Here is a 25,613-nt window from a genome sequence, read left to right on the forward strand (position 1 = left end):
TTTCATTTGTTTCCTAGTACGATTTGATTGCTTATTAGTAACCTACATATCACTGTTGTATCTTATGATTCTTGATGAATGTATCTTTTTTCTTATGTATACTGAGTGTATACGCACCAAAGACAAATTCCTTGTGTGTCCAATCACACTTGTCCAATAAAGAATAAAGAATAAAGAAAGAATTAAATGCTGCACAGGGTCTTCTTTGTTACTGATCTTAAAGGGCTACATTGGGTCATTAATGGGATACCAAGGATTGCATCCTTGTCCATAATTGCTTATTACTCCTGCAGGAATGTGTGGGCAAACTTGTGCTGTTGTCTGGATGCCGTCTCTTCTGTATCATAGATGGTTTTGTTTTGTTTTTTTCATTTTAATCCTGATTTGAGCTTAAAGCAGTTCTTCAAATATTCCACATTTTCAATGCAGGTGTATCAATATCATTCTAAAATAAAAGAATGTATTGTGTGCATTCACCTCAGAGGGATTTAAATAGAAAAGGGCACAAATACCATTGAGATGCTCTATATTCTTGGTGATTATCTGGACATCCATGGAATTTCCTTGGCCACAATATGGAAGTGGTTTGCTATTTCCTTATTTCAGAGAGGCTTCTTTCACTTCCCAGCCTAGCCTACATCAGGGGTTTCAGTGGGTCCAATCCAGGGGTGAAATTCATCAGGTTCTGACAGGTTCTGGAGAACTGGTAGCGGAAATTTTGAATAAACTATTCAGCCAGCAAATGCCACCTCTGGCTGGCCCCAGAGTGGGGAGGGAATGGAGATTTTGCAATATCCTTCCCCTGCCATGCCCACCAAGCCACACCCACAGAACCAGTAGTAAAAAAAATGAATTTCACCACTGGTCCAATCCAAGTACTAAACAAGGTCCAATCCTGCTTAGTTTTGTGGGATCAGCCAAACCAACTCCAACTTTATATGCTCAATCTCAGAGGACTTTATAAGAATAAGTGGACTTCATATTATGATTTTAAGTCATGTACTAATAAGTAGGATCAGAGCTTAATTTGAACCAGGAATTGATCCTTGGACCTTGAATATGTTGTTAATCAAGATACTTTCTGCAAAATTAATCAAGTTTGCCTTGCTACTGTATTCATGTGCTTGTATTTATACCATTTTAGCAACACCAGTCATGCTATTTTGCAGTAACCAGAACTGAACTCACTTCACTGTGGGAATAGGTTTTATTCAGGCCTGCCTGTCATCTCATATGAAGCCTCACAATTGCTCTCCAGGCAGTAGAGTTGGGAATAGCGTCAATGGAGATAATTGATTGGGATTTTCATGAATTGAAGGGTTCTTTTATTGGTGTTTATTATTGGGAGTTGATAGTAAAAACAGTTGATGCCATGAAAATGTTGAAATATTTTCTTCAAGCATCATTTAGAATGCAAAGTAAATGTAGTTTGTAGTTTGATTCAGACTAGTTGGGACCTCACTTGAAATTTGCATTATACCTGTTCAGGACTAGAGCCTTTAAGACCTATTTAACTGACCGAGAGAACTATTAATGAGATTTAGACTCTGCTATGATTTTCATGCAGTTTGCACATGGTCAGAGATTATCTTATATTATGGGGAGCAATCAAGTATTTTTATGACAGCAACCAAGGTTTTTCAATATTAAGTGGGCTCATAATACACTAAATAATAATTTGGCTAATCATGTTTTGTGGAATAAATAAAAACTACAAATAAATCAGCTGGGTGGACAGCCCAGTTTGCCTAACCATGGTTTGCTGTACAAAGCTAATCAAAGTGGCCAGATTCATACATTGTTCTAAAGTCCGCAGATTGTTCTGAAGCACCTAAAGTGATTCCAATAGTAACATTTGGAATCTCAGGACACAAAATGTCAAAAGGAAACAAACTACATTCTGTCTTAGCAGGTCAATTGAGTCCTGGTTAGTTCATCACACAGAGAAAGTTTAACTTACTGATATATGCAGATCAAAATCTGTTGAAAAGTCAAAGGAGAGTTAAACCAATCGTAGGTTCCTTCAAAGACACTTTTGTAGATAATGATGATTAACTGCAGATCAGTGGTGGGATTCAGCCAGTTCGCACCTATCCGGGAGAACCGGTTGGTAACTTTCTAAGCAGTTAAGAGAACCAGTTATTGGAAGAAATCTTTTGTTTTTTCCCACTTTACAGGGCTAATCCTGTAAGGAAGGCAGGAAGGAAACATTCTGGTGTTGTTTCTAGACTGATTTTTATTGCCTTGCTTAGAGAAACTGCCTCTCTGGTTAACCCTTATTACATTCTAACAGCTAAGACGAAGTGCCCAGCGACCTGAGTGACATTGACTTGGCCACGCCCACATGATCACCGAGCCCCGCCTACCCAGCTGTCATTAGGGCAGAGAACTGGTTGGTAAATTATTTGAATCCCACCACTGCTGCAGATTAAACATAACAGTAGTTCAATATTTAGAGAAAGTCATCCACAAAGACATTATAACTGATTGCTTTATTGATACTGTATGAATGAAAAGTACAATAGGTGCAGAATCCGGGCAAATTGAGTGCACACGAGTGAAGTATTTCAAGATACATCAATCCCCATCTCCCCCCCGCCCTTCCCCCAGACCCTCCCCACAATATAAAACTTAAGCAGACAATAATACATACAATGAGACAAAAAAACCCTTAAAAAAAACAAAACAAGTATAATTCTTCCCTTCATTTAGTGCAGAGGCAGCAAGGTCCATCACCAAAAGACTGAGCCTTTGCAAATGAAATGGATGAAGTAGAACAGTGGGACCAGTTTGGGGAACTGTGGTCTTTCCCTCAAGTGCACTGGCTTTGCACCAGGGAGTTGAAGAAAGCAGGCCAGTTATGTGTTCCAGTAATGTTTCATTTTTAAGTGGATTTTCCCCGTCATGCAAGAAGAAAATAACCAACCAACATTTTTTTTTAAATGTAAACTATAATTGCCCCTAGAATCAGTTATGGTGTTGTGATAAAGATGTTCTTACAGGTAACTCCTCACAGACTGAGCTGGGTTCCTTTTCTCTAGAATGTCCATGTAAATATGTCAATTACAACCCCAGCCTCATCGTATTTTGATCCCGACAACAGAAAGCTAGAAGACATTCAAACATTGCATTCCTTAGTACAGATTTTACAATCTCTTCAGCCAGCTTGAACAACTTTCAACTCAGTATTTCCAAGGCACATAGGTGATTTGAATGTTCCCTTTGGTGTAATTGCATATCTTGTGGAGAGAACACATCTTTCTCTGATAGCTTTTTTTTTTTTTTGCTTAAAAACAGGCAGTCCAACTTGTTTGTACAGTTAGTCTGTTTAACAGGGCTTGTTCCAATGCAAAAGCATAGGAACAAAGCTTTAAAGAGTGTCTGTACCTGGAAGTTCAGCAAGCAAGCGAGATGCCATCCAACGCTCAGCTTTTTCTTCTGTTCAAGTCTCCTTGCTCAGATTTAGTCACTAGGAATAAATCTGACATGCCTTTGGGAGGGGAGATATTGGCAAAGCATCATTAAAAGCTCGGCATCCAGCACTAAGGTACCTAAGTACACAAAGTGATGGAAAGAAACTATCTTGAAGAACAGTCTTCTAGAACTGCTAAAGGGGCGCTGAACTAGCTTCCAAGAGGTGGAAGTGCCAAAACTGTATGCATACAGAGTCCTCCTGCTAATTATGAAGATTTTCCCCAAAGCTCTCGGTGGTACGTTTGGTTTTAGGATCACTCTATTCCCTAATATACTATAAACTCAAAGCCAGCATGCCACTGCTTTGCAATATAAGGATAACTCTCTTAAGAATTACCAAAAAACAGAGCCCAGATTATACAGAAATTCCCTTTTCTCTTTCATCACTATTACCCCTTGAAATGAAAGCAATTCTCCCTGTTCCATTCTTCTGATATATTAAATATAGAGGTGGGAGAATATAATGGGGAAAAAACATTTATACAGCTGTGTGAACATTTTACACCTAAAAGGGGACTAGTTTTGTTTTTGGTGTTTTTTTTTTTTGAATCCTCATTTGCAAACAAATTTTTTTTTTAAGAGTTTAAATTCTTTTGCTCCCTTCTTCCACTTACTTTTGAATTAAAGCAATTATTTCCTGTTTCGTACTTAAGGGAGCTATTGTTGATTTTTTTTACAGGGCCATGCCAAACTAATATCCCAAAGGCCTCGTGGCTCATGATTGCAAGATAAAAAAAATTTCAAAACTGATAACATGTGTAAAAAACCCACAAACCCTATGTTTAAAAAAAGAAAAGAATACAATTCAAGTATAATCTTTAGGTTCTTTAAATGCGCATATGTGTGTATATATATATATAAATATATATAAAGCAAAGCCAGTACAGAATGAGTTAGATGTCCCTTTTTCTTTAAGCAACTGTTTGTACACCATAGGATTACTGGGCTCTCCCTTCATGAATCTAAGATTAAAACAGTTAGTTCTGATATTTTTATAAAACCATCTGTGGCACATTGCTCAAATCAAGGAATGAGCTTCAAGCAACTGTATTGATCATTTTCTCTAATGCATTAAACTCGAGGTTATTCTTTCACACCTCAAGAATGAAGAGACAGAATTGTTATTCCTCCCTTGCATCTTAGAGCCAAAAAAGGCCACTGTTTCTACCAAGGCAGCTATGTACCTCCTCTTTCACCTTCCTCGCGGGACCTTTGTGTTCCCTCTTTCCATCTCTATGATTGGAAGAACGTAGTATGGTTCTAAGTGGTTCTGTTTAATATAAAAGAGATGCACAAGGGATCTCTCTAAGAACTTAACTCTTTGGAAAAGAAGGAAAAGCAAGCAAGCAGGATGGTTTGTTAATTGAACTACCTATCCTAAGAAGGCCAATCCGGGCAAGATGTTTCCTTCTTGGAAGCCCTGAAAGGTATGAATAGATATGGGTTGACCAGATGAGATGGTGGCTGAGGGAGACAGAACAGAAAATGACCAAACTGCCCAAGAGGAAAGGAGCTCTTGTTCTGCAGAAGCTAAGGTGAACGTTTAGTAGAGTGAGTAGGTCCATGATGGATTACTTCTCCAATACATGCAAAGCCCTTTGCAGAAGGCATGCTGTAAGAGGATTTGGATATCAGAGACTGAATAAAGTACTTTTTAAAAAAAATATATTTTCACCTTAAAAAAATGAATATAGATGATTCTGCCTGTGTGTGCTATTGTATGGATACATGTGAGTGGCAATTAGATCTTATGGTCATGACCAAGCTATAGTTCAGAAGAGAAAAAAAAAGAACATACTTATCACACTTTCCTAAAACGAAAAGCTAAAAAATTTCAAGTTCAGTATATTTCGAGATCTTGTCCTTCCCACCCTGCCCTCTGGGTTTGTTTTTCCCCTTCCAACTTACAATAGCACCATTAACAACATTTAAACATTACAATCCCTCTTCAGTTACTAGACACACACAAAATGGTCCCATTAAAAATAGTGCTTTTCTGCCAAAAAAAACAAAAACAAAAAAAGTTATATATAATATATATTTCATATAATTCAACTAAATCTGTGGCAAATGTGCAATGCTGACGCCTCCGCCATTAGAGCGAACTTACGTTCACCCAAACTCTTTCACTTCATCTGTGATTTTTTTTTTAAAGGTGCAAGTACATTTTGAACTGTGTATTTTTTTATAAAAAAAAGGTAGTGGGCCTCATCGTTTCTTTTCTAGCTTTTTTAATGTGCAAAAAAAATCCCCCTCAAATATATCAATTGTGACTTATAAAACAATAAAATGGGGTAAAGGCTAGGCCAACCTTTAAAACCTCAGATTTTGTTTCCCTTCTTTTTCTTTTTACTGTCAGTTGAAATATAGAATTTGGCCTTCTTTTAATACCATGATCTTCTCTTGCTCTGTCTTCATTGGTTAGTATATGGACTGAAAGGCAAGTCTGTTATTATATAGTTCAAGTGCCTTAGCTGTCCCTGTTAGGTTCAAGCTGAAAATACTGGGTAGGAAAGTACAAAGCCAACCAATAGATTAAAAAAAATTATAAAGACAATGCCACAAAAATGTTGCTGCCACCACTGATGTCATAATCCCATTCGTTTGGTGTTCCCGTGCCCCTTTTTCTGTTGTTCCTTGGTGTGAAAGGACATTTGCTCTCGTCCCTCCACCTTGGTCTGCAAGAGAAAAGGCTGGGGCCAGACCTTGAAAACACCTCCCATGAGATTGGGAAAAAAATAATAGTCACTTTTGCAAACAGTTCAGAACAGTTCACTTCTGGCCGCCTGTCGTTTCTGAGGTGGTGTGCACAGGCAGAGGTGTCTGTGTCGGCAGGACGACCATCGAGCGATGGTTCTTGGATTCCTCAGACTCCTGCAGCCCTTCAGTCTGCCATCGATACCTGCGGGCACGGAGGACATTGGGAAGCCCCCGCTGAGGGCGCTGTGAGCTCTTCTTCTGCCAAATGTCGTATTTTGAGTACTTGCCATGGGAAGGCTTTTGGAAGATATCCTGAGAGAAACAGAGAGAGAGAAGAGCAAAGGAAGATCAATTTATGGCTTGCCATGATGAAGTTGTAGGATACAGACTATGACTGGGCTATGATGTCACATGGTTCAGCAGACAGAACTGAAACAGCAGTGAATGCATTCATCTGGGGCAAAATTGACACTTGGAATTACTTTCCTTCAGATCTCCCTTCCTTTCTGCCTTTCTCTCTTAAAAACACTGGGAAGTTTTATGCCACAGGTATCCAAGAGCATCCAATAAAATTGGAGAGTTTATTCACATTCATTGCATCCCCATCTTTGAGTCAAATTAACTCCATATGCTATAGTTGCTGAAAGACAGGCAGCATACAAGATTATAGTTCTTGCTTAGTGACCACAACTGGAAATGGGCAAGTCTGTTGTTAAGCGATGCAGCTGCTAAATGGAAAATCATGTGATTGCGATGGGCTTAGTCGCCCTTCAGTTGTGACTTGTGATTTGACTTCCATCTTCTCTGTTACTTCTGGTTGTCAGAAGTCAGTTGCAAAGCTCACAAATGATGATCAGGTGACTGCAGGATGTTATGGCAGTCATGCATATCTACTGGTTGCAAAGTCCCTGAATAGTGATCCTATGACTACCTTGTTTCTCTGAAAATAAGACCTCCCTGGATAATAAGCCCAATCAGACTTTTGAGCACATGTGCTAAAACAAGCTCTCTCCCCAAAATAAGCCCTCCATGAAAATATTGCAACAAAGCAGCATCCATGAGGTGACCACGCTCTCTCTCTCCTGCATCTCAAAAATAATAAGACGTCCCCAAAAATAAGACCAAGTGCTTATTTCGGGGGTCAAAAGAAAATAAGACCCACACCGTATGGGACTCTTCAATGGACATAAATATTGTAATAAATATTATAAATCTTTTTTTTACACCATCATACCTTTGAACAGTTGCTAAATGGGACATTAAGTAACTGAGGATTAGCTATATTGAATATCTCATTCATTAGTTTTTCTTAGTCTCATACCTTTTGGACATATTCAGACACACACACACACACACAATGTGTGTGTGTGTGTGTGTGTGTGTGTGTGTGTGTGTGTATACTCAATTTCCATGTAGGGAGTTTTGTTCTGCAAAAGCAGAATGGCGATTGCAAATAGGAGCTAGCTTGTCAAAACAGGAAGAACCCTACATTTCGTCATAAAAACAAAAGTCAGCAGGGAAAAAGCTAAAAGTAAAAGAAGCATCTCCAGGAGGAGGTCAAAAGGTCAAGATGGTAGCTGTGGTTGTGTTATCAAAGGCCACATATATTCACCAGATGTGTAATATGTTGGAGACCGTGTCAGCAAAAGGTTTGTGTCAGGGTCTCCAACTTGACTTTTCTGATTCTCCTCTATAGACATCCCTGAAAGGTGACAGCTTCACCAAAACAGCCTACTGAGAACTGAGCATGCTCACTACCTATGGAACACTATCATATTTCTCTGAAAATAAGACAGTATCTTATTTTCGTTTGACCCCCCCGAAATAAGTGCTTGGTCTTATTTTTGGGAAGGTCTTATTGTTATTGAGGTGCAGGAGGTGGCAAGCGTGGTCACTTCATGGCTGCTGCTGTGTTGCAATATTTTCAGGGAGGGTTTATTTTCGGGGGAGGCGTTATCATGCGCTCAAAAGCTTATTATCCAGAGAGGTTTTATTTTCAGGGAAACAGAGTATTGTGAGAAGAAGTATGGTAAATAAAGTCAACCCTATGCAGAAGAGAGATGGAACCAGGCATCTTGGAAGACGGTACAGCTGATTAGCTGGCACTTCGTGCTAAGAAACTTTGTTGTAGGTCACATTTACAAGATTGCTTAACAAAAGTTTCCCATACCTGTCTGATGTTCTCCTGGCAATGCAACTCTGTTGGTGTGCTTATTGACACCTCGTTGCATGAGGCTCCCTTTTAAATAAGTATGTGTGGGTTTCTATTATCAACATGCCCAATTTACTTTGAGCATGGTACTCAATATCCTGCAATATTCTGCCAAGCAAATAGGTACTTGAACAGACTTCACAATAACTTCCTTTTTTGGGGGGGGGGGGACAAGCAGTGGACATATTGTATTGTACCATTCATTGTCATTCCTCCCTAGCCACCCCCATCTCTAAACTCTCTTTTAAGAAATAGTTGCTTAGAGAGAAGATGTTATCTGTATACAGATAATATCATTCTGCTGTACCTGCAAAAGCAGCAAACACTGAAGATAAGGGTTCTGTGGTCCCATGGGATTTTTTTTTCCTTTCAAAAATGTATCTGATTACTCAGATAGGATTTCCACCAACCTTGTTTATTGCTGGTAAAACCACAAGAGATGAAGAGAGGTCCCGCTCCGATTTGACAGATTTTGCACAGTAAGTTTCCAAAAGATTCAGGTCACAACTCCGGAAGCAACACTCCTCCACAATGCCACGATTGAGTCTTCCTCTGTTTCTACCCACAGGCCTACCTGTTGAGTCAAAAGATCAATTAGAAATAAGTGATCCCACACATTTAAATATTTAAGATTGACATTGGATCAATATGTTTTGTCTCTTTCTTTTAAAATCTGCAGCACCCACATAGTCCTTTGAGAGCTTTGCAAATTCCACATTTGATGGTAAGGTAGCAGGAGTGCAGAAATGAAGCTGCTGTTGGTTTATACAATTTGCAACTCAGCAAACCAAGTGGTCAACATATCCTTAAATTTAAGGACATTTGCAATTCTTCAATTACAACCCGTGCCCATTGTGCTATTATTTTCATCTATTCCAGTCAGCTAATTATGTAAATTATTTGCCACCCATAACTTGGGTTGGGGAAGAATAGAACAAACTCAGTTGGAGCTGGTATAGAATAAATTATATTTCACTTGTTAGTACAAGACTAGTTTAGATTTTTAAAAACCCAAATAATTCCATTCTAATGGCAACTCCATTTGTTTTATGCTAATTTATCTCTCATCAAATTATTTGAAAGGAGATATTTAGCTCTACCTTAAATATTTTATATATGATAATATGCATACTTCAAGTTGAAATTAGTTATTTTCTTACAGACATTTTATCACCATACTAAATAAGATGATCAGTATAAAAGAAAGTGGGATTGCTGACTGTATATGTAATTGCCTCATCCCCTTCTTGATTGTTCTAGATTAGGGTATTGTTTCTTCACTGATTGTTTATCTGATGCTGCTTCCTGTTAATCTAGGTGATAGGTGCTGGAGAGATTCTAAACAGTTCCTTCAAACTAATATAACACAGCCATAAGTGAAGAGGCAAAGTTACTGTCATTTATTATCCCTATTTTTGTTCTCTGACCCCATTGTTTTGGTCTGGTCAATTTTCAAGGATTTTAGGATTTTTTTAGGATTTTATTGGAAATTTATATGCCGCCCTTTTCCCTGAGGGGACTCAGGGCGGCTTACAACAGTGAAGGGAAGGGAGTGCAAGACAAGACTTAAAAAGAAAAAAAAATCGTGATTAAAAGAAAATTGATCATAAAAACACAAGCCACTACTGTATGTGTTACAAGGACAGAACAAAAAAGTTTCATGGAAGTTACTTTAAATATGACATCCAGAAAGATCTTAACTGAGAACTGTAGTTTTGAGAATGGGATTTTAATAAATTTAAGTTGAACTAAGCTTCACTGAATTCAGTAATTTAAAAGCAACTTTATTTAAATGTGAATAATCAAAACAAGGCTGGGGATACATAATCCAGGAGAAAAATGTATGAAATGCCAATCTGCTTTCTGTTAGTGAGAGCTCTATCTTTTTATGATGAAAATAAACTCCTTTACTCATCTGTGATTTTCTCTTGCCAAGTTACTTCCCAAGTATACACTATTTTGTTAGCAACTGGACAGCTTTCACTATCCACTTCAATACAGCTGGCAATCTGATGCGTGATGTTTTTCTAAAAAGTAAAAAAAAAATCCCTATGTTCTAAATTATATGATACTCCCCTTGAAAGAAAATGCAACGCTATTTAAAAACAGGAACAAATGCTCAGCTGAGAGCTGTGTCTGTTCCAGAATGCTGAGAGATGCCTTCATAGGCAAACTGTGAGATCTTGTTGCTAACAAAAGGTAAACTGCCAAGGAAATTTTACACAGACCAACCACCATTATTTAATATTTTAGTAGTAGTAGCATATATGCATATTATATAGGTATAATATATATAATTTCAAATACATAAAGAACTAGCTGTCAATCTTCACACCGGTCCATTAATGTCATCACTATATTGGAGATAGTAACCAAAACAAAGAAGAGAGTGATCATCATAATATCTTAACCAGGATCTTCTAGTTGTCTCCTGATATGTACTGCCTTTAGGATTTGCACAAACATTGCTTTTTGCAAGTTCCTGTTGCACAATGACTACTTTTTTTTTTACTTTTGGTTCTCCTCACAAGTAGCCCCTTAACTAGATACTGCTGAGAATCAGAGCTAAGAATAAGTCTCATGTTTATGTATCAGTGTCTAATAAATAAACACCCTGGTGCTTTGTTATCCTCTGAGCATCATCTCAGGTGAAGGGCCAAGGATCACGTTCATCAACAAATACAGCTCCAGCAAAAAAAGACAAGACACGTGGCTGCTGTGACTTGACACTGATAGAGAGTTCCTCTCCTCAATTTAGGTCCTTCCTTTTTTCTGTCTTTGTTCCCCTTCCCAATTTAGCTTTTCATTCTTCCTCTCTTTTCCTCAACAGAAATGGCAAGGAGGCTAAATATTGGTGACTAAGCCTGGGGTCAGAGTTCAGATGCACTTGTGCATCCCGGAGAATATGTATGAGAGCTAAGAGGGAATATTCATGTGCTGCTGTTCAGGGCCTCGTGTGCCATTCTTCTGAATAACACAAAAATATTCCACCGCTTGTGCCTCCGTCGTACACACTCTCCTGAGTACCCCTTCCATCGGATCAATCAAGCACCAAATCAAGCGTAAGAACACTTTGGGTGTAAACAATCCTCTTTTCTCCTGACAAAGGAATGTGGGCACCAACAAGAGGGCCTTTGTCGAGTGGCTGGGCAGCAGCATCCATTGTTCCAAACCCCTCCCCCCAAATAGCTTCCCTTCCACCATCACCCACCCCCTTATTTTTCCTAGTATTATTCTGAGGGATGCAGAGAAGAGAGAGAGAGAGAAAGGAGAGAATGTGCTTTGTCAGCATAAGTGGCTGGAAAGAGCTAAGTTCTTATCAGCTGTTAGAAAGGAAGAAACAGGAGCCCTTGTTTACAGAAGTCAGATGCCTGGACTCTCGCTCAGCTCTCTCCACTCCCCCCCCCCTTCATCTCTTCCTGATTCACACAGAGATTCAAGCTTCATTTACCTATGTCAGACTGGCTTCTTTTTTTGTTTCGATTCAAAAAATCCCCCAAGAGCTGGAATCAGACCTCCCAAATATTGGACACTGGGCCACGTGCCTACCTTTAAACACCCCATCTTGTGTCCTTTGCTGATTCTAGTACAAGAAAACTCAACTGTTATTATTAGATTTCCCTTAATGCCACCTTCCTCCTCTTCTTCCTCTTCTACCAGGAATGCTTAGAAAAGACATTTATTGGGCATGTTGCTGATTAACTACTTCCTAAGCAGGAGTATTTTTAGCTCAACATCCCTTCTTCAGAACTACTGCCAGCCTTCCCAACCCCCATCCAAGAATCTAAAAAGAGAACTAAAGCTTACGGGTCTGACTTCAATAGGGTGATGATGAATTGCCCCAGCTGGGGTCTTGACCTTTGATGGTTTTGGACAGAGCTGTAGATTAAAGAGACTAAGAAGCAACTTCCCTTTAAAAGTGTTTTCAGGAGAGGATTCAGACCACCTACAATATGGGAAGCAGGGAGCAGGACATCTCTAGTTGCCAGACACAATGTGACGGATGATTTGAAGAATAATCGTCCCCAATTTGATTCTGTCCAGATTTTGGAGATTATATTTCCCAGGACTCACAGCCAATGTGAGCCATTTTCACACTGGCTGAGAATTCTGGGTGATGTAATCCCAACATGCCTGGAAGGAATATCTGGTTGGTGACATAACCCAGGCGTAAATAAATTCTTGGCAAAAAGTTTAGAATTCTACCCTGCCGATCAAATAAGCATGTATTTCCTTGATGAAAAATTAAAACACAGGGATATTTTAAAGTACATAAGGGACATTTTGTGAGATTGGTGACCATATAAAATGAGTGAGTGAGTGAGTGAGTGAGTGAGTGAGTGAGTGAGTGAGTGAGTGAGTGAAAAGCAAGATGACTGGCATTTTAAAAAGTATTTCAGCAATTTATGCTAACAATTAAATTACAATATCCCCATATATTGTAACCATTGTCTATGGATTGAACCCATACAACAATCCACCAGAATATAAATCAAAATGAAAAGATTTTTAGGGATTTACACAATCCAAGTAATGAATTATCTCTTAAAGATTTAAAATTTTGCTAGAATTTTTCTTTCATAACAAGGAAGACTAATAGTATTTTTTTCCCTTTACGCTGAAGCCTTTGGGACACAGTGGTCAGAATTTTACTTAACATGAACATCTAGATCTACTGAAAGCAAAACTTCTAAATCCTAGTTAGTTCCCATTCCCCAAAGCACCATTCTAGATACAAATGAAATTAGATTAGGTCTAATAATTAATGAGGATTTTATATTTCATAGTATTGCTTCTCCTGATAATACCACTATGGATGGTTTCTTACTTATTAATGGGTATTATTTAGTTGCAGTGTTGTCAACAGTCATATTGGGAAGGTCTGACCGGGACTTTCAGTGCAATCTTATTCATGACTACCTTGGAGCATGTATGAATGAAGTTAAAGGTGTTGGTTGGCCAGTAAGTAGATAAAGGATTGCAGTCCTAAAATGTGCTTACTTAATTCTGAGCATAAGCAATTCAAATTCTATAAGAGGAACAAAGAACTATTTGCATTTTGTGATTGTATGATCATGCAGATGTAGAATACAAGATTTTCAACCAAGCAATCTGATATTACTCAGAAACAGAAGAGGTTTTAGACCACAGTAGTACATCCAGTATTTTACTTTTCTTATCGCTGGACCTTCATAGGAACTGGAGTTTAATCACATCTACCAGATTACATGGATTGTTCAGCCCCAGCCACCCACCAGCAATACACAAAAGCTAGCATAGTGTGTACAGCTAAAGTGAGGCCTCCTAAGATAATGCTTCATATATAACTTCCAATAGGTGGATATATTGGCATTTTTCCAAGGTGAGTTCGTTTCACTTCTCCCCCCTCCACTATACTTACTGAAATAAAAGCCTCTCTCCCCACAGACAAACTGTAGTGTGTCCACCAGCTCTCCACCACAAAGAGTTTCGGCAGGACTGTATGCAGAGACCGAATCAATCGTATATGCCAGGAAGGTGAGCACAAGCAGCAATATTCGCCGGGAGATGCACATCTTCTGTAAGAGAAAAATCCATCATGTTAAAAACTGTTCCTATAAGTGACCTCTAAACTACCAGGGTTTAGAGCAGAGGTCTCCAACCTTGGCAACTTTTAAAACTTCAACTCCCATAGTTCCTCAGCCAGCTTTGCTGAAGTCTACAAGTCTTAAAGTTGCCAAATTTGGAAACCCCTGATTTAGAGTACTTCCACAGTCATTGTCTATCATTTGTCTATGGTCATAGCAAACCAGACATGGATGAAGTACACTGAACACAGTGCTTGGACAATAAAAATTAATCTTTATAGAAATCTATAAGCATAAAGAAACATTTTCTTTGCAATGTATGTTTTGAATACCATAACACACACTAAAAAAAAAGCAGGCAAAACACAGCTTCTCCCTGCAGCAGCTTCAATTAATAGAAATCAAAATACTAAGCCAGTTTCATTATTTTTCTGTTGTAGAGGTCCAAATCCAGATGTAGGTTAGCAACGATGGAAACAGCTGCCTGTATTTTTATGGAAGATGAGGTGATCAAGAAATAAAAATGACAGGCCTCTGGTTCCTTCCTGAGCCCAGGTATAGTCATGAGTTGGCATCTGTGTGAAAAGAAGTTTCTCTGCCCCAGATGAAAAGTATCAACAATTCTATGGTGATTAATTTTTAGTTTCAAAACCTAACTACAATCATTCAAAGCACATTCAAAGCATCTTTTGTTGAAACTTATAAATTAAACTGGCAAATGTAATTTTAGAAAAGACCTGCCACACGTGAAAGAATAAGGAGGATTTCCTCTGCATTTTACAAGAATGTTGCATCACTATACAAAAGAAGAATTGGTGAATCTGCTAATTGCTGAAGTGCTGTGGCCCTGCATCTAGACAGCTTTTCTGGACAGCTTTAAATCAGACTAGCATTATTGTTTTAAAAGAAGACATACCAGCACTCTAACTACTGCATCAGAACCACATCAAGCAGATGGGATGACCTTTCGTTGAGTTGGATGAAATCCCACAGTGATCTGGTCCAAGCTATTCCTGGCTTAGTCTCAAGTTTTCTAATGTGACCCTCGGCAGAGTGTAAGGCCAGCTTTCTATCCATTAATCCATTCTACCTATCCTGGATTACTAGCTTTCCAGTAACTTATGGTATGTTAAGTCTCTAGTGCAGCGTTCCTCAGCCTTGACAATTCTAAGATGTGTGGACTTCAACTCCCAGAATTCCCCAGCACGCATGATGGCTGAGGAATGCTGGTAGTTGAAGTTCACATACATTATAAAAGTTGAGAAACACTTTTCTAGTAGAAGAAGCAACTTGACTTCTTAAAGCAACGACTTAACATATAGTGTCCCACTATATTGAGAAATAGGGGGAGGGAGGGGGAAGCACTTGCTATACTAGGCAGAGAAAGTGCAGCAATTGTGTTAATATACTTTGTATTCTTACTTAAAACAAATTGTCCAATTTGGATTCAAATCAAGCATTATTTCAGAATATTTCAGTTAAATGTTTTCTCCCCGAATATCCAGGTTTATATTCTAAAATGAAACAAAAAGGGAAGGGGGGTAGAGCCAATCCTATTTACCATCAACTCAAGGGACAATCTTCCTGTTTGTTTCTGTAGTTAAAAGTTCATTAGATTAGTTCACAATTAAAAAAATCATTAACCCCTTGCATTATTAGAGACTTTTGGCCAGGTGAACAACTGAATAGCAAACTGGTCTAAACAACAAGCAGGAAAGAGATGATAAAGACATGTTCAGCATTTTGGTGTTGCTTTCCTATATTATAATATTAATTTTACCTTTCTAGGATCAATTCGTGTGTGTGTGTGTGTGTGTGTGTGTGTGTGTGTGTGTGAGAGAGAGAGAGAGAGAGAGAGAGAGAGAGAGAGAGAGAGAGAGAGAGAGAGAGAGAGAATATGAGACTATTGATTAGTATAGATTCAATTTATTTTTTTCCATTAGGTTAGAACCAAATATATGACAGGAAAGTCGCAATCTACCTGTGTTTTTTTTCTAAGCTTATTGCATTGCTAAATGGAAGATGTTTGAGCTATAAACCAAGAGAAAGAAAGAAGAGGGGTAGCAAGGCAGATTTATTTCTCTCCCTTTGCAACATTTCTCTGATTAAGCCACATCTTCCAAATTTGCCCCATAGAACAAAATCCAATGGTACCATAAATACATCCATCTTCACCTGCTTTTGAAGAACTAATACTGTATGTGCAGGTAAAGGCTGCTTTACATGCACATTAAAGGAAATGCTAATTAGATACATAGCTTCTAAGGATTATCTTGTGTTTTCTTATTCAAGCCGCAAACAGGCTCAAAGTCTATCAGGTATGTCCCAAGAATCTAACAAGCTGGTAGTAATCAGTGATGCTCCTTAGCATCAAATGATGCCTTATCAAAAGCTGTGAAAACGTCACAAACGTGACTGCTCAGCTACCTATGCACTTGCCTATTTGACTACATATGCATATAGATATTTGGACTGCTAAATATGCAACATGTGCTGGGTAAAGTTTATGGTCAATCAGGAAGCCCAGCCCTTATTAACTTTTGCCTCCTGGGCAAGACTCAAAAGTTGGCTTAACCACTTTGTCATCGACCCTGTACCTGTTCATTTCTCATAAAAGATTGCTTAATTTTGATATTTGGCAAAATCTATGTGTATCTGTGTGTACACACACACTTCATTTTTCCAGGAGGACTCAAATCTGGGAAATCTATCTCTTGTGTCCAAAGTTGATAGTTACTTAGCCACCTCCCCTTGCGAGATCTGTTACTACATCTCTCCCCAGAAAACCCCCTCTTCTCACCTACCTATAAGGGTTATTCAAACAAGAGGTGATGTGGCACATATTGCTCTGCCAGCAATGTGCAGATAGATGCCCCATTATAGCAGAATGTTGGCACTGCTCTGGAGAGATAATCACACGGACCTTCTTCTGACTTGTGAAATGAAAACGGATCAGTGAGGAAAGAGGTGACTCCAAATTAAAGCTCTTCAATACTGCTACCACAGTCCTCACAACCAATTCTATTTTTCTTGAGCTCCTTCTTTTCTTTCAAGGGGAAACCTATGGTATTTTTAACAACGGCAACCAGAAAGTACAGCCATCGCTAATCCAAACCCAGTCTTATGCTGTAATTGCCTACCCAAACTTTGGATCAGACGTTAGATAGTTTTGGGACACTATTTTCAGCAATGTGAATTAGGTATTCTTCCAGGTCTCTGTTAAAAAATATACTCTCATTTTTTTCCCTTTTTAAAACATTGACTCACAGTTAGCACATATAAATATTTTTTTCTGTTATTTGATAACATAAATTCTTTCTTTACTTATTTGTCACAGTTTTGATATATGGCTCCTCTTTACAAACACTCTATATAATACCAAGATGCCTCCCCTTAACTGAAATAATAAGGCAAGACCTATTTCAATTTACATCTGCTGGTAAAATAATATAACTGTTCTGAAGCATAGTGGATATCCAGCCTCCTAAGGATGCCTCTGGAATCCAATTCACACTCTCCTTTTTATCCTGTGAGCTCATCTCCCACTTAAAAATGCTACTCCTTACCTTCGGTCTATCCCCTCTCAATTATCATCAGAGGTCAATGTAATAGGAAGCAAGTCCAAAAAAGGAGACCTTTTAATTGCTTGGTTCTGAATTCCTCTTTTTCTCCCCCAGATGAATGTTCTGCAAACAACCAACCAAACTGGCATCTTTACTCTATAAAGTTAAGACCATGCAATAGTAGAGATAAGAGAACCTTGGCAGGAGGTTTAGCAGTCAATGCTGCTATGGGGCCTATTTGTGGTCCGCTCATACTATCCCACAGAAGTGAAAGACAGTTTTCTTAATGTGATATCCTTCAAATATTTTGCTGAGGAAGTTGTTACATAGTCCCATCAAGATATTGATTTCAAGTCCATATTTTCCTTTCAGCATATGCTCTTCTGGCACTTTGGAAAACTAAGGAGTTATTGTAAGATGGAACTAAACCTAGACAGGTTATTTTCCAGGTTCATCCAAGATCAGCATGACAGATAGGGCTTTTTAGGAAATTGAACAGATGCCTTAACTTCAGTGCTTCAAAAAAACAAAGGCATAACCTTTAGGAATTGCTCTTCCTCTAAGCAAGTCACTGGGTTGGAACCTCAAGTGGTCTATACTTGGTCTACACATGATCTACTCATATTAATGTGATTAAGCCATTCAATGAACAGAAAAGGAGCATGGGGAGGATCTATTTGCCCCATGAGAAGGTAGATATGTAACATATATTTTAAATTGCTGGGATTTAGACATTTCAACACCACTAAAGGTTGATATATATAGACATGCACATTTTCAGGCACCTCCAGAGGAACCAGAATGGACAATCTCACCAGTATTATTAAATTCCTGCACATTTGAAAAGCAGGCACACACATAAGTTGTTCTAGGTCATGACTGATCAAAAGTGTGCAAATTGTGACAATTCCCATAAACATTACAAAAAATTAAAAGCAGGGGTTGAATCAGCAGGTAGAGGCTTTCTCCATGTGTGTTTGTCCAGCTAATTTTGGAAGGTAATCCCCTGAACAGAATTTCCCAACCCTACTGGGAGAAAAATGGAAGGGAAGAATGAGTTTTGTGTGACAGAGGCTGGACGAAGTATTACGAATCACTGTTTACCACCTCTACCCAGAAGGCTATATATCCCTTCACTCAGCTTTTTATAGAAAGATTGGCTAAGAATTCACAATCCATTATCTTCTGCCATCTCACACAGACATATATACAGTAATGGAATAGGCAGCAACATGTTTTAGTGTGGTGTACTTCTGTTCCAACTTTCCAGTTAAATTGTTTCATTCCCCTCCCCCTCAGTCTTCTCACCCCCACCCCACCCCCACATGCCCAGAAATACAACCATCAGCCAGTATTCTATCCAAACTGAGAGGCAGTTTAGTCTAGTGGTTAAAACACCAGTGTTAAAAACCAAAAGACTATGGGTTCTAGTCTCACTTTAGGCACTAAGCCAACTGGGTGATTTGCGGCCAGTGCCTCTCTCAGCCCTAAGAAGGAGGCAGTGGTCAACCACTTCTAAAAATATTGCCAAAAAATTACTACAGGGACTTGTCCAGGCATGTTGTAACTTTATGAGATTAAAATGCATGGTAAAATCCCGCTCTCAAAAAGCAGAAGACCAATCAGGAGAAGCTGATTTAGGATTGCTGCTGTAGTGTCTATTGTGAAACAGGCCCGAATCTTCTAAAAAAGGAAAACCTTTTTTTTCCCTCATGCAAATATATGTAGCCGTAAACCAATCAAACACAGCAATGTCTAACTCATATACTAATGAGCTCACATTTCTTCAATTAAGGAGCAGCTCTGCTAAATGCTTGGAGGATTTATTTCAGCCGAGCTCTGAAGGGTTCTCTAACGCCTACTACAAAAGAGATGAAAGTAGGTCCTGCCCCAAAATTCAGTGTTCACCTAGCAGGTGAATTTGGTTACGTGCTGCCCAACATCTCAAGGGCTTCCAGGTTTATAGAAATCTGATGCAGGAGCTGATCTATTTGGTGTGTCTTTCAGGTAGGGTGCTGCAACCATGAATTTAGGTGAGTTCTTCGAGACTAATCCAAGATCCCAGCATATAAATAAAATGTGCTCATAATTGGAGTGCATCAATGAAAAGGCTTTGTACAAGTAAAAGGATTTGCCTCGCTCTCTTACCTTGCCCACACAGAAGCAAGCCAGCCCACCCTGTAGAAAGACTGCAAAAAGATCCCTCTTTGCTCTTTAATGCCATTGCTTTGCTTTCACGCTCATTTTCTAGGTTTTCCAGACAGCCAAGAAACTTAAATGAAAGGGACATTCTTTCTCTTGCCCTTTGTCCTGGTAACAAATAGAGTCTACGTTCACTCAATTCCCTTAACCACTCCAAAAGGAGGTTGGTATCAGTTAAGCCTTTAGAGTGGGGGAAAAGAAAAGATAGAAGGAAGGGCAGAAGAGAGAGTTGGTCCTGTTTACTTATTCCATCGGAGTATAAGAAACTGCTTGAACTTTGGTGATCAACTCCAGGAGGTCTTTTAAAGAAAGAAGTGGGACTTTATTCACAGTTTCTTTAAAAATAATAATAATAAAACAAACTTGCTTCACTTTTGAAAAACATCTGGCAGAAGACACAAGAAAGGAAATCTAAATATCTTCAGCCAGCTGAACCGATCAGTTTTAATCTACCCAAATTCACAGCTTGTTCTCTTATTGTCTTCTGCATTTTGTTTCCAAGCCCTGAAGTAACTCAAAGCTATGGACAACAATATTACATCACTCAGTTACAGGGAGAATTAAGGTGACTGAAATGGACAGAGACTTCATCCAAAACCACATTTGTGTTTGTTGCGTTTCCTGCTAATATGGAGCATATTCTTCCAGCTCCATTTAACAAAACAGTCCCTTGGCTATCTCTGCTTGTTTAAAAGCATCTTATTTCAGGACCTCCTCCTTCCCTGTATACAGCTAATGAAGTAGGCACTTGCTTTGAAATGACCTTGCTGGGATAAATGAGCTAGCCTAAGCTGCCATTATGAATGTTAACAGGAGAGTAACGTGCAGCGGGCAATGCCCTTGCTGCAGCGAACCCCCTCCCAAATGGGCTCAGAAAGAAAGAAAGCGGGGGGGGGGAGCCCTTTTAAACCATCCAGGACTCGTGTGCATTTAGCTGCATAATTCAACAATACCAAAGGTTTCGCTGATTTCCCTGGGTTGCTGCAGATCAAGATTACTCCAGGAGAAAGACAACTCTCCTATTGAATGACCTTGTCTACAGACTGCTCAGGTAAACAGTTTCCCTCTTGAAAGGCAAATTAGCGGGAAAGCGCCACTCGGTTGCCAGAAGTGAAGGCTTTAGCTGCACAGCTTTCCATAAAGGCTCCAACAAACAGCAAGGGGAGTCCCTTTTCACTGCTTCCCCTTTGCATGGCAACCCTCTCGGCTCTTTCTGCGCTACAACTTTTTGTGCCAAAGCTTGGGGGGGGGGGGACGACACACATCCTCAAGCAAGCAACTTTTCCTGTTTTTTTTCACAGAAACTAGCTGTTTTCAAAGCACCATATGTGTTATAAACAGTAACATGTTGTATAGCTTAGAAGTGTCAGCTGGGAGGTTTAAAGCATCATTCTCATGTTCCAAGCAACTTTTCATGCTGCTACCCTGGTGCCTAACAGTCTTTTCTTTTTGGTTATTTTTTTTTTTAAATCGAGCCTTAGAAACTGTGTTGATCTATGACTAGCTGGTTCAAACACACAGAAAGCTGTAGAAAACCACAGCTTCCTTCTGTGTTCCATATTCCTATGGCTCTGCCCATTGCTAAAAACTTTTTTTAAAGCTTCTCCAAACAATTCCTCTAGGGAAAAGCAACTGGAAAAGAAAACAGAAGACCGATAATAGTAATAAGAGTTATCCAAATAAGGCCAGCTAAAGTAGGCGACCCTTCTGCCAGCCCTTTCTTCTCACTCAGTCTTTGGCTTATTGTTCTGTTTTGATCCGTTTTCACTCCTCATTGATCTAAAACGCGATAGAGTGCTCTAAACTGAAGCGCGCTTAATAGCAAGTAGAGCTCAAGAACTACGTGTCCTTTGCAACAACGCAGAAGCTTTCGTCCTCCAAGCAGCTTAAGGAAAGCAGAGAAAAATAAGGCAAAATACATATGTAAAAAAAAACACCCCTCCATAACATTCAGTCCAAGAGAACGTGACCTTGTTTGTGTCCTTAAACGGGCAGGCAAACCAAGCAAGGTATCCAAATCGCGCACCGGACATTTCCCGACTTCAACCTACACTTCTTTCGCAGTTCAACCCCTAGCGGCAAGAACAAAGCTTGGATTTCCTGCTCCAGACTTCCCACCGCGGCACATGTCACCAGAGCTACCGGCTATTTGGGGTATACTTTCGGCAGTCAGAAGTATCCCCGGGCTACCTAGAATCTCGTTGTTGTTGGGGTTTTTTTTTTTTTAGTATTATTATTAGCTTTGCTTTAAAGGCATCTCAAAGCACGAAGGAGAAGTCGTCTACTACTTCTGCCCACCGCTTCCTCTTCTAAAGTTCACGGACTGAAGCCGGTCTCCAACCTTCTTTTACTGATCAGAGCGCCTACAATGCATCTCATTCATCGGGGGGGCTTTTGTTTACACCGATTGTTTTCTATTACAATCAACCCCCCCTCCCATTTCCTCTTTCTGGGTAAGAACTTTCAAACAACCTCTCTGCTACAATGGAGTTTTGCTACACAAGCCGGGAGCGTGCCCACCTCCCTCCGCCTGCTCTCCTACTGTAAAAAAAAAAAAAAAAAAAGCAGGAAAGTGCCACAATCCTCTCTCAAAACTCAAAAACAGCCTGTTCTGACCAAACCCTCGGGGTCCCTCTAGTGTCAACTTGTCTCCACCGCAGAACGAAGTACTCAAAAAAAAAAGTTTTATCTCCCGGTCCCCCCTCCTCCCTCGCCCGCTCTGCCCCGCAAAGGAGCAAGAAAATAACCATCGTTAAAAAAAATTTAAAAATCAAAATCAAAGCCAGGAGCAGGTTGAAGAAGCCGGCGCTCCCTTGGCCGATCGCTTCTGCGGCGATCCTGTTCGGCAAAGAATTCCGCGCAGACTTTACCGCGGGGGAGCAGAAGACGGACTGACAAAAGGTGTGCAAAAAAAAAAAAAAAACACGCCAAAACACACAAGCCCGCTTTTATTTTATTTTTTTTCGGAGGAAGAGGGCTGAAAGTAGGGGGTCCCTTTCAAAAAAAAGAAGAAGGGGGGAGCGCGAAGAAAGGAGAAGGAAAGAGAGGAAGCCTCTTAGGAGGCAAGTGGAGGATCTTAATCGTTGGGTTTTTGTTTTTTTTTAAAGCAGAGCTCAAATTCTGCAAAGGAGAGCCAGACTTTTCTCTCTTTCGCTCTTCACTCTCTCTGGCCCGAACGGAGTTAAACAGCTTTGTTGCGTTTTACAGGCGGCGTCCTTCCTTGAACTCACTCACGCAAAGCCGAAAGGGAGCCAGTCCCGCAGCACGACCTAAGCGCCCGGACCCCCTCGCTCTTTGGGAGAGCCGTTCTGATGCTGCCGCTGTCGGCCAGCGCCCCCCGCCAAACGCCGCTTGGACGCACCACCCAGCTCCCTCACTTCGCCTCCTCTCCGAAAGCTTCAGACCGGGAGAGAGAGAGAGAGGGGGGGGGGACAGAAAGAGAGAGAGAAGGAGAGAGGAAGAAAGAAAGAGGGGAAGAGAGAAAGAAAGAGGGAGAAAGAGAGAGAGAGACAGCAAGAAAAAGAGAGAGATCCAAGAGCGTTTGTTTTTCTCCCTTACCTTTGAACTGCCAAGGCTGTTTTCAACTTCTGACGTTGAGATTTGGAGCAAGCCTGGGTTGCTGCAGCGTTCATCCTCAGCTCTTGACATGGTGACTGTGGCTTGGCTGATTTCTCTGGGTTCTATTTGGTGTTTAGCGAGTCTCTTTTTATCTTTGTGCGTGTCGTGTCCGTGCGAGCGAGCGAGCGTAGATAGCTAGATAGTTTGCTTTGCTGTCTCTTGCTTGGATCTCGTTTCCAGAGGCAGGGCTAGTGGTGGGGCTCCGCTCCGCTAGTAGCAGCTATACTTTCAATGAACTGCTCCACTGAGAAGACAGACCGATGCGTTCACTGCCCCTTCTTTTATACGCCCATCCAATGGGCATGCTCAAACTTACAGGCTTCAAGGTAAGTCAGCCAATAAAATTGCAGAGGTTATCTAACTCTCTCTGTCTCTTCTCCCCCCCCCCTTTTAACCTCCTCCCATTTTACCCTCTCCTGAGATTTCCCATTTGGAGCAAAAATGAAAAAATCAATAACATGCTTTTGGGCTATTGCCTCATCTCAAAATTGCCTCCCCCCCCCACATGTGCAACAAAGAAAGGAGGGGGAAAATGAGAAAGATGTATAACCCCCCCCCCCCCAGTTAATATTGCTTTTTAAGTATAAGCAAATATATATGCGTGATATACATTTTTTCATTCAAATAAATCCCACCACTTTATTTATTGGGCTTAGAAAATGCCACAACCTTCAGACAACCAAATGTTTGTGAATACTTGCCTTTGATCTCAGTGATTGAATTAATCCTGTGTTTAATGTCATCAAAGCTCAGGTCAAGGAGACCTGGAGAGGTGGTACAAAAAACCTGATTTCTCCAGTCTTGTTTTTGCCTCCCTATCAATGAAGATAGATGGGGAATTTAACTAGGCTACAATCTCACAGAGTATTTGCAAATTGGTTTAACTAAACTAGGTGGCACTAGAAGAACGGTGCACCATCATCCTACCCTGGAATAGGCTGATGGGTGCAAAGACCTCTGAAAATCCCTTCTACAGTTAGGAGAGCGAACACAGTGTTCAGGGGGGCTATAAAGCACCTCTGAATTGCTAATTGAGAACCAGCTCATATGGGACAAACATGACTAGCAGGGACAAATCCTTGCTTTCCAAATCTACAGTATTCAACATACACAGTTAACACAAAGTTACTGGGTGGCTACATTCACCAAACTGTGACAGTCTTAACAAGGCATCGTGTGGAGATGGGGAATTTGGGAATCTCCTGATGCTACTGAATTACAGTTCTCAACAGCCCATCCTATATAACATCCCTCAAGGGTGAGGGATGTGAGGAGTTGTATGCAAGAAGTCACAAATTTTCCACTCCCAGATTAAAAGAAGCGACCCACATAAATACTTATTTAAAGCAAGATTGTTTAAAGAAAAGAAGGTAAACTTCTGGCTCTCTGTAAGACTGATCCAGGGATAAATCATGTGATGCTATCTATAATAGTCCCAACATTAAGTGGATTTTCTCCTTGAAAACAATTGTTTCCAAACTGGTGCTTTCTAGATGTGTTCAGCTACAATTTCCAAAAATATGTTGGCCAAGGGTGATGGATGTTGTAGTTCAATACATCAGGTTCTTACCAAAAGCTGTCCATTTATTATTTATCCTGTTTTTCCATACCTGTCTGAACAATGACAATATTAAAGGGATAAAGTTTTATCCTTAGGAATGTAGGGAGATCTTTTGCTTTTTCAAAATAGGCTAAGGGTTGCCTGTCTCCCTATCTGGGAGTCTCTCTGTCTCCCTCTCTCTGAAACAAGATTTAACTGAAATAAATAAGAACTAGTGTACCTATTTTGGGAGCTCAGTGATTTTTTTTTATCCCTGCCATTTAAAAGTATAGCAGCAGCTTCTTAGATTTGTAGCTATTTGTGAGTAGCAAAGCTGGAATTATTAACCACATTTATGATATGGTTAAATCTTTAATGTCTGCAAAAATTTAGGCTATCAGTTAGCTATATTGAATAATCCACCATTCATGTATAGCTTATACACTGATGCCCCTCCAGGTTTGGGAGGGAAATCAGATCTAAATTAATTCTCGTGACTGGCTATCCATATGGACCTTTATAATTCCATTGACTTTTGTTACACCAAAACATGACTTTCTAATGTAGAGAGAATGAATAAGAAATACGGTGTTGTGGTTTTATTAAACTTGAGAGATGTCATTGATCCCCAAGGATCTATTCCATGTTGCATTCTCTTGTAAACAAGCTTTTCCTTACGAAGCTACTGATTCTGATCTGGGACTGATAAAACATTTTTATCAGGCAGTGGCGCTCTT

General features: G+C 39.9%; 1 protein-coding gene across 1 annotated transcript; it reads right to left on the reverse strand.

Annotated features, from left to right (window-relative positions):
* Positions 1-2,473: 2,473 nt before the first annotated feature.
* On the reverse strand, positions 2,474-23,556 carry IGF2 (insulin like growth factor 2). Its single transcript, XM_014060943.2, has 4 exons — positions 23,277-23,556; positions 13,788-13,944; positions 8,797-8,960; positions 2,474-6,486 (listed from the first exon to the last, which is right to left on the reverse strand). Exons 1-4 carry the CDS (start codon positions 23,364-23,366, stop codon positions 6,247-6,249), a joined length of 651 nt encoding a protein of 216 aa, XP_013916418.1. The 5' UTR covers positions 23,367-23,556; the 3' UTR covers positions 2,474-6,246.
* Positions 23,557-25,613: the final 2,057 nt, after the last annotated feature.

Source organism: Thamnophis sirtalis, unplaced genomic scaffold (assembly GCF_051295495.1).
Source record: "Thamnophis sirtalis isolate CommonGarterSnake01/CBP01778 unplaced genomic scaffold, rThaSir2_p1.2 scaffold_1, whole genome shotgun sequence".
NCBI classification, from domain to species: domain Eukaryota; kingdom Metazoa; phylum Chordata; class Lepidosauria; order Squamata; family Natricidae; genus Thamnophis; species Thamnophis sirtalis.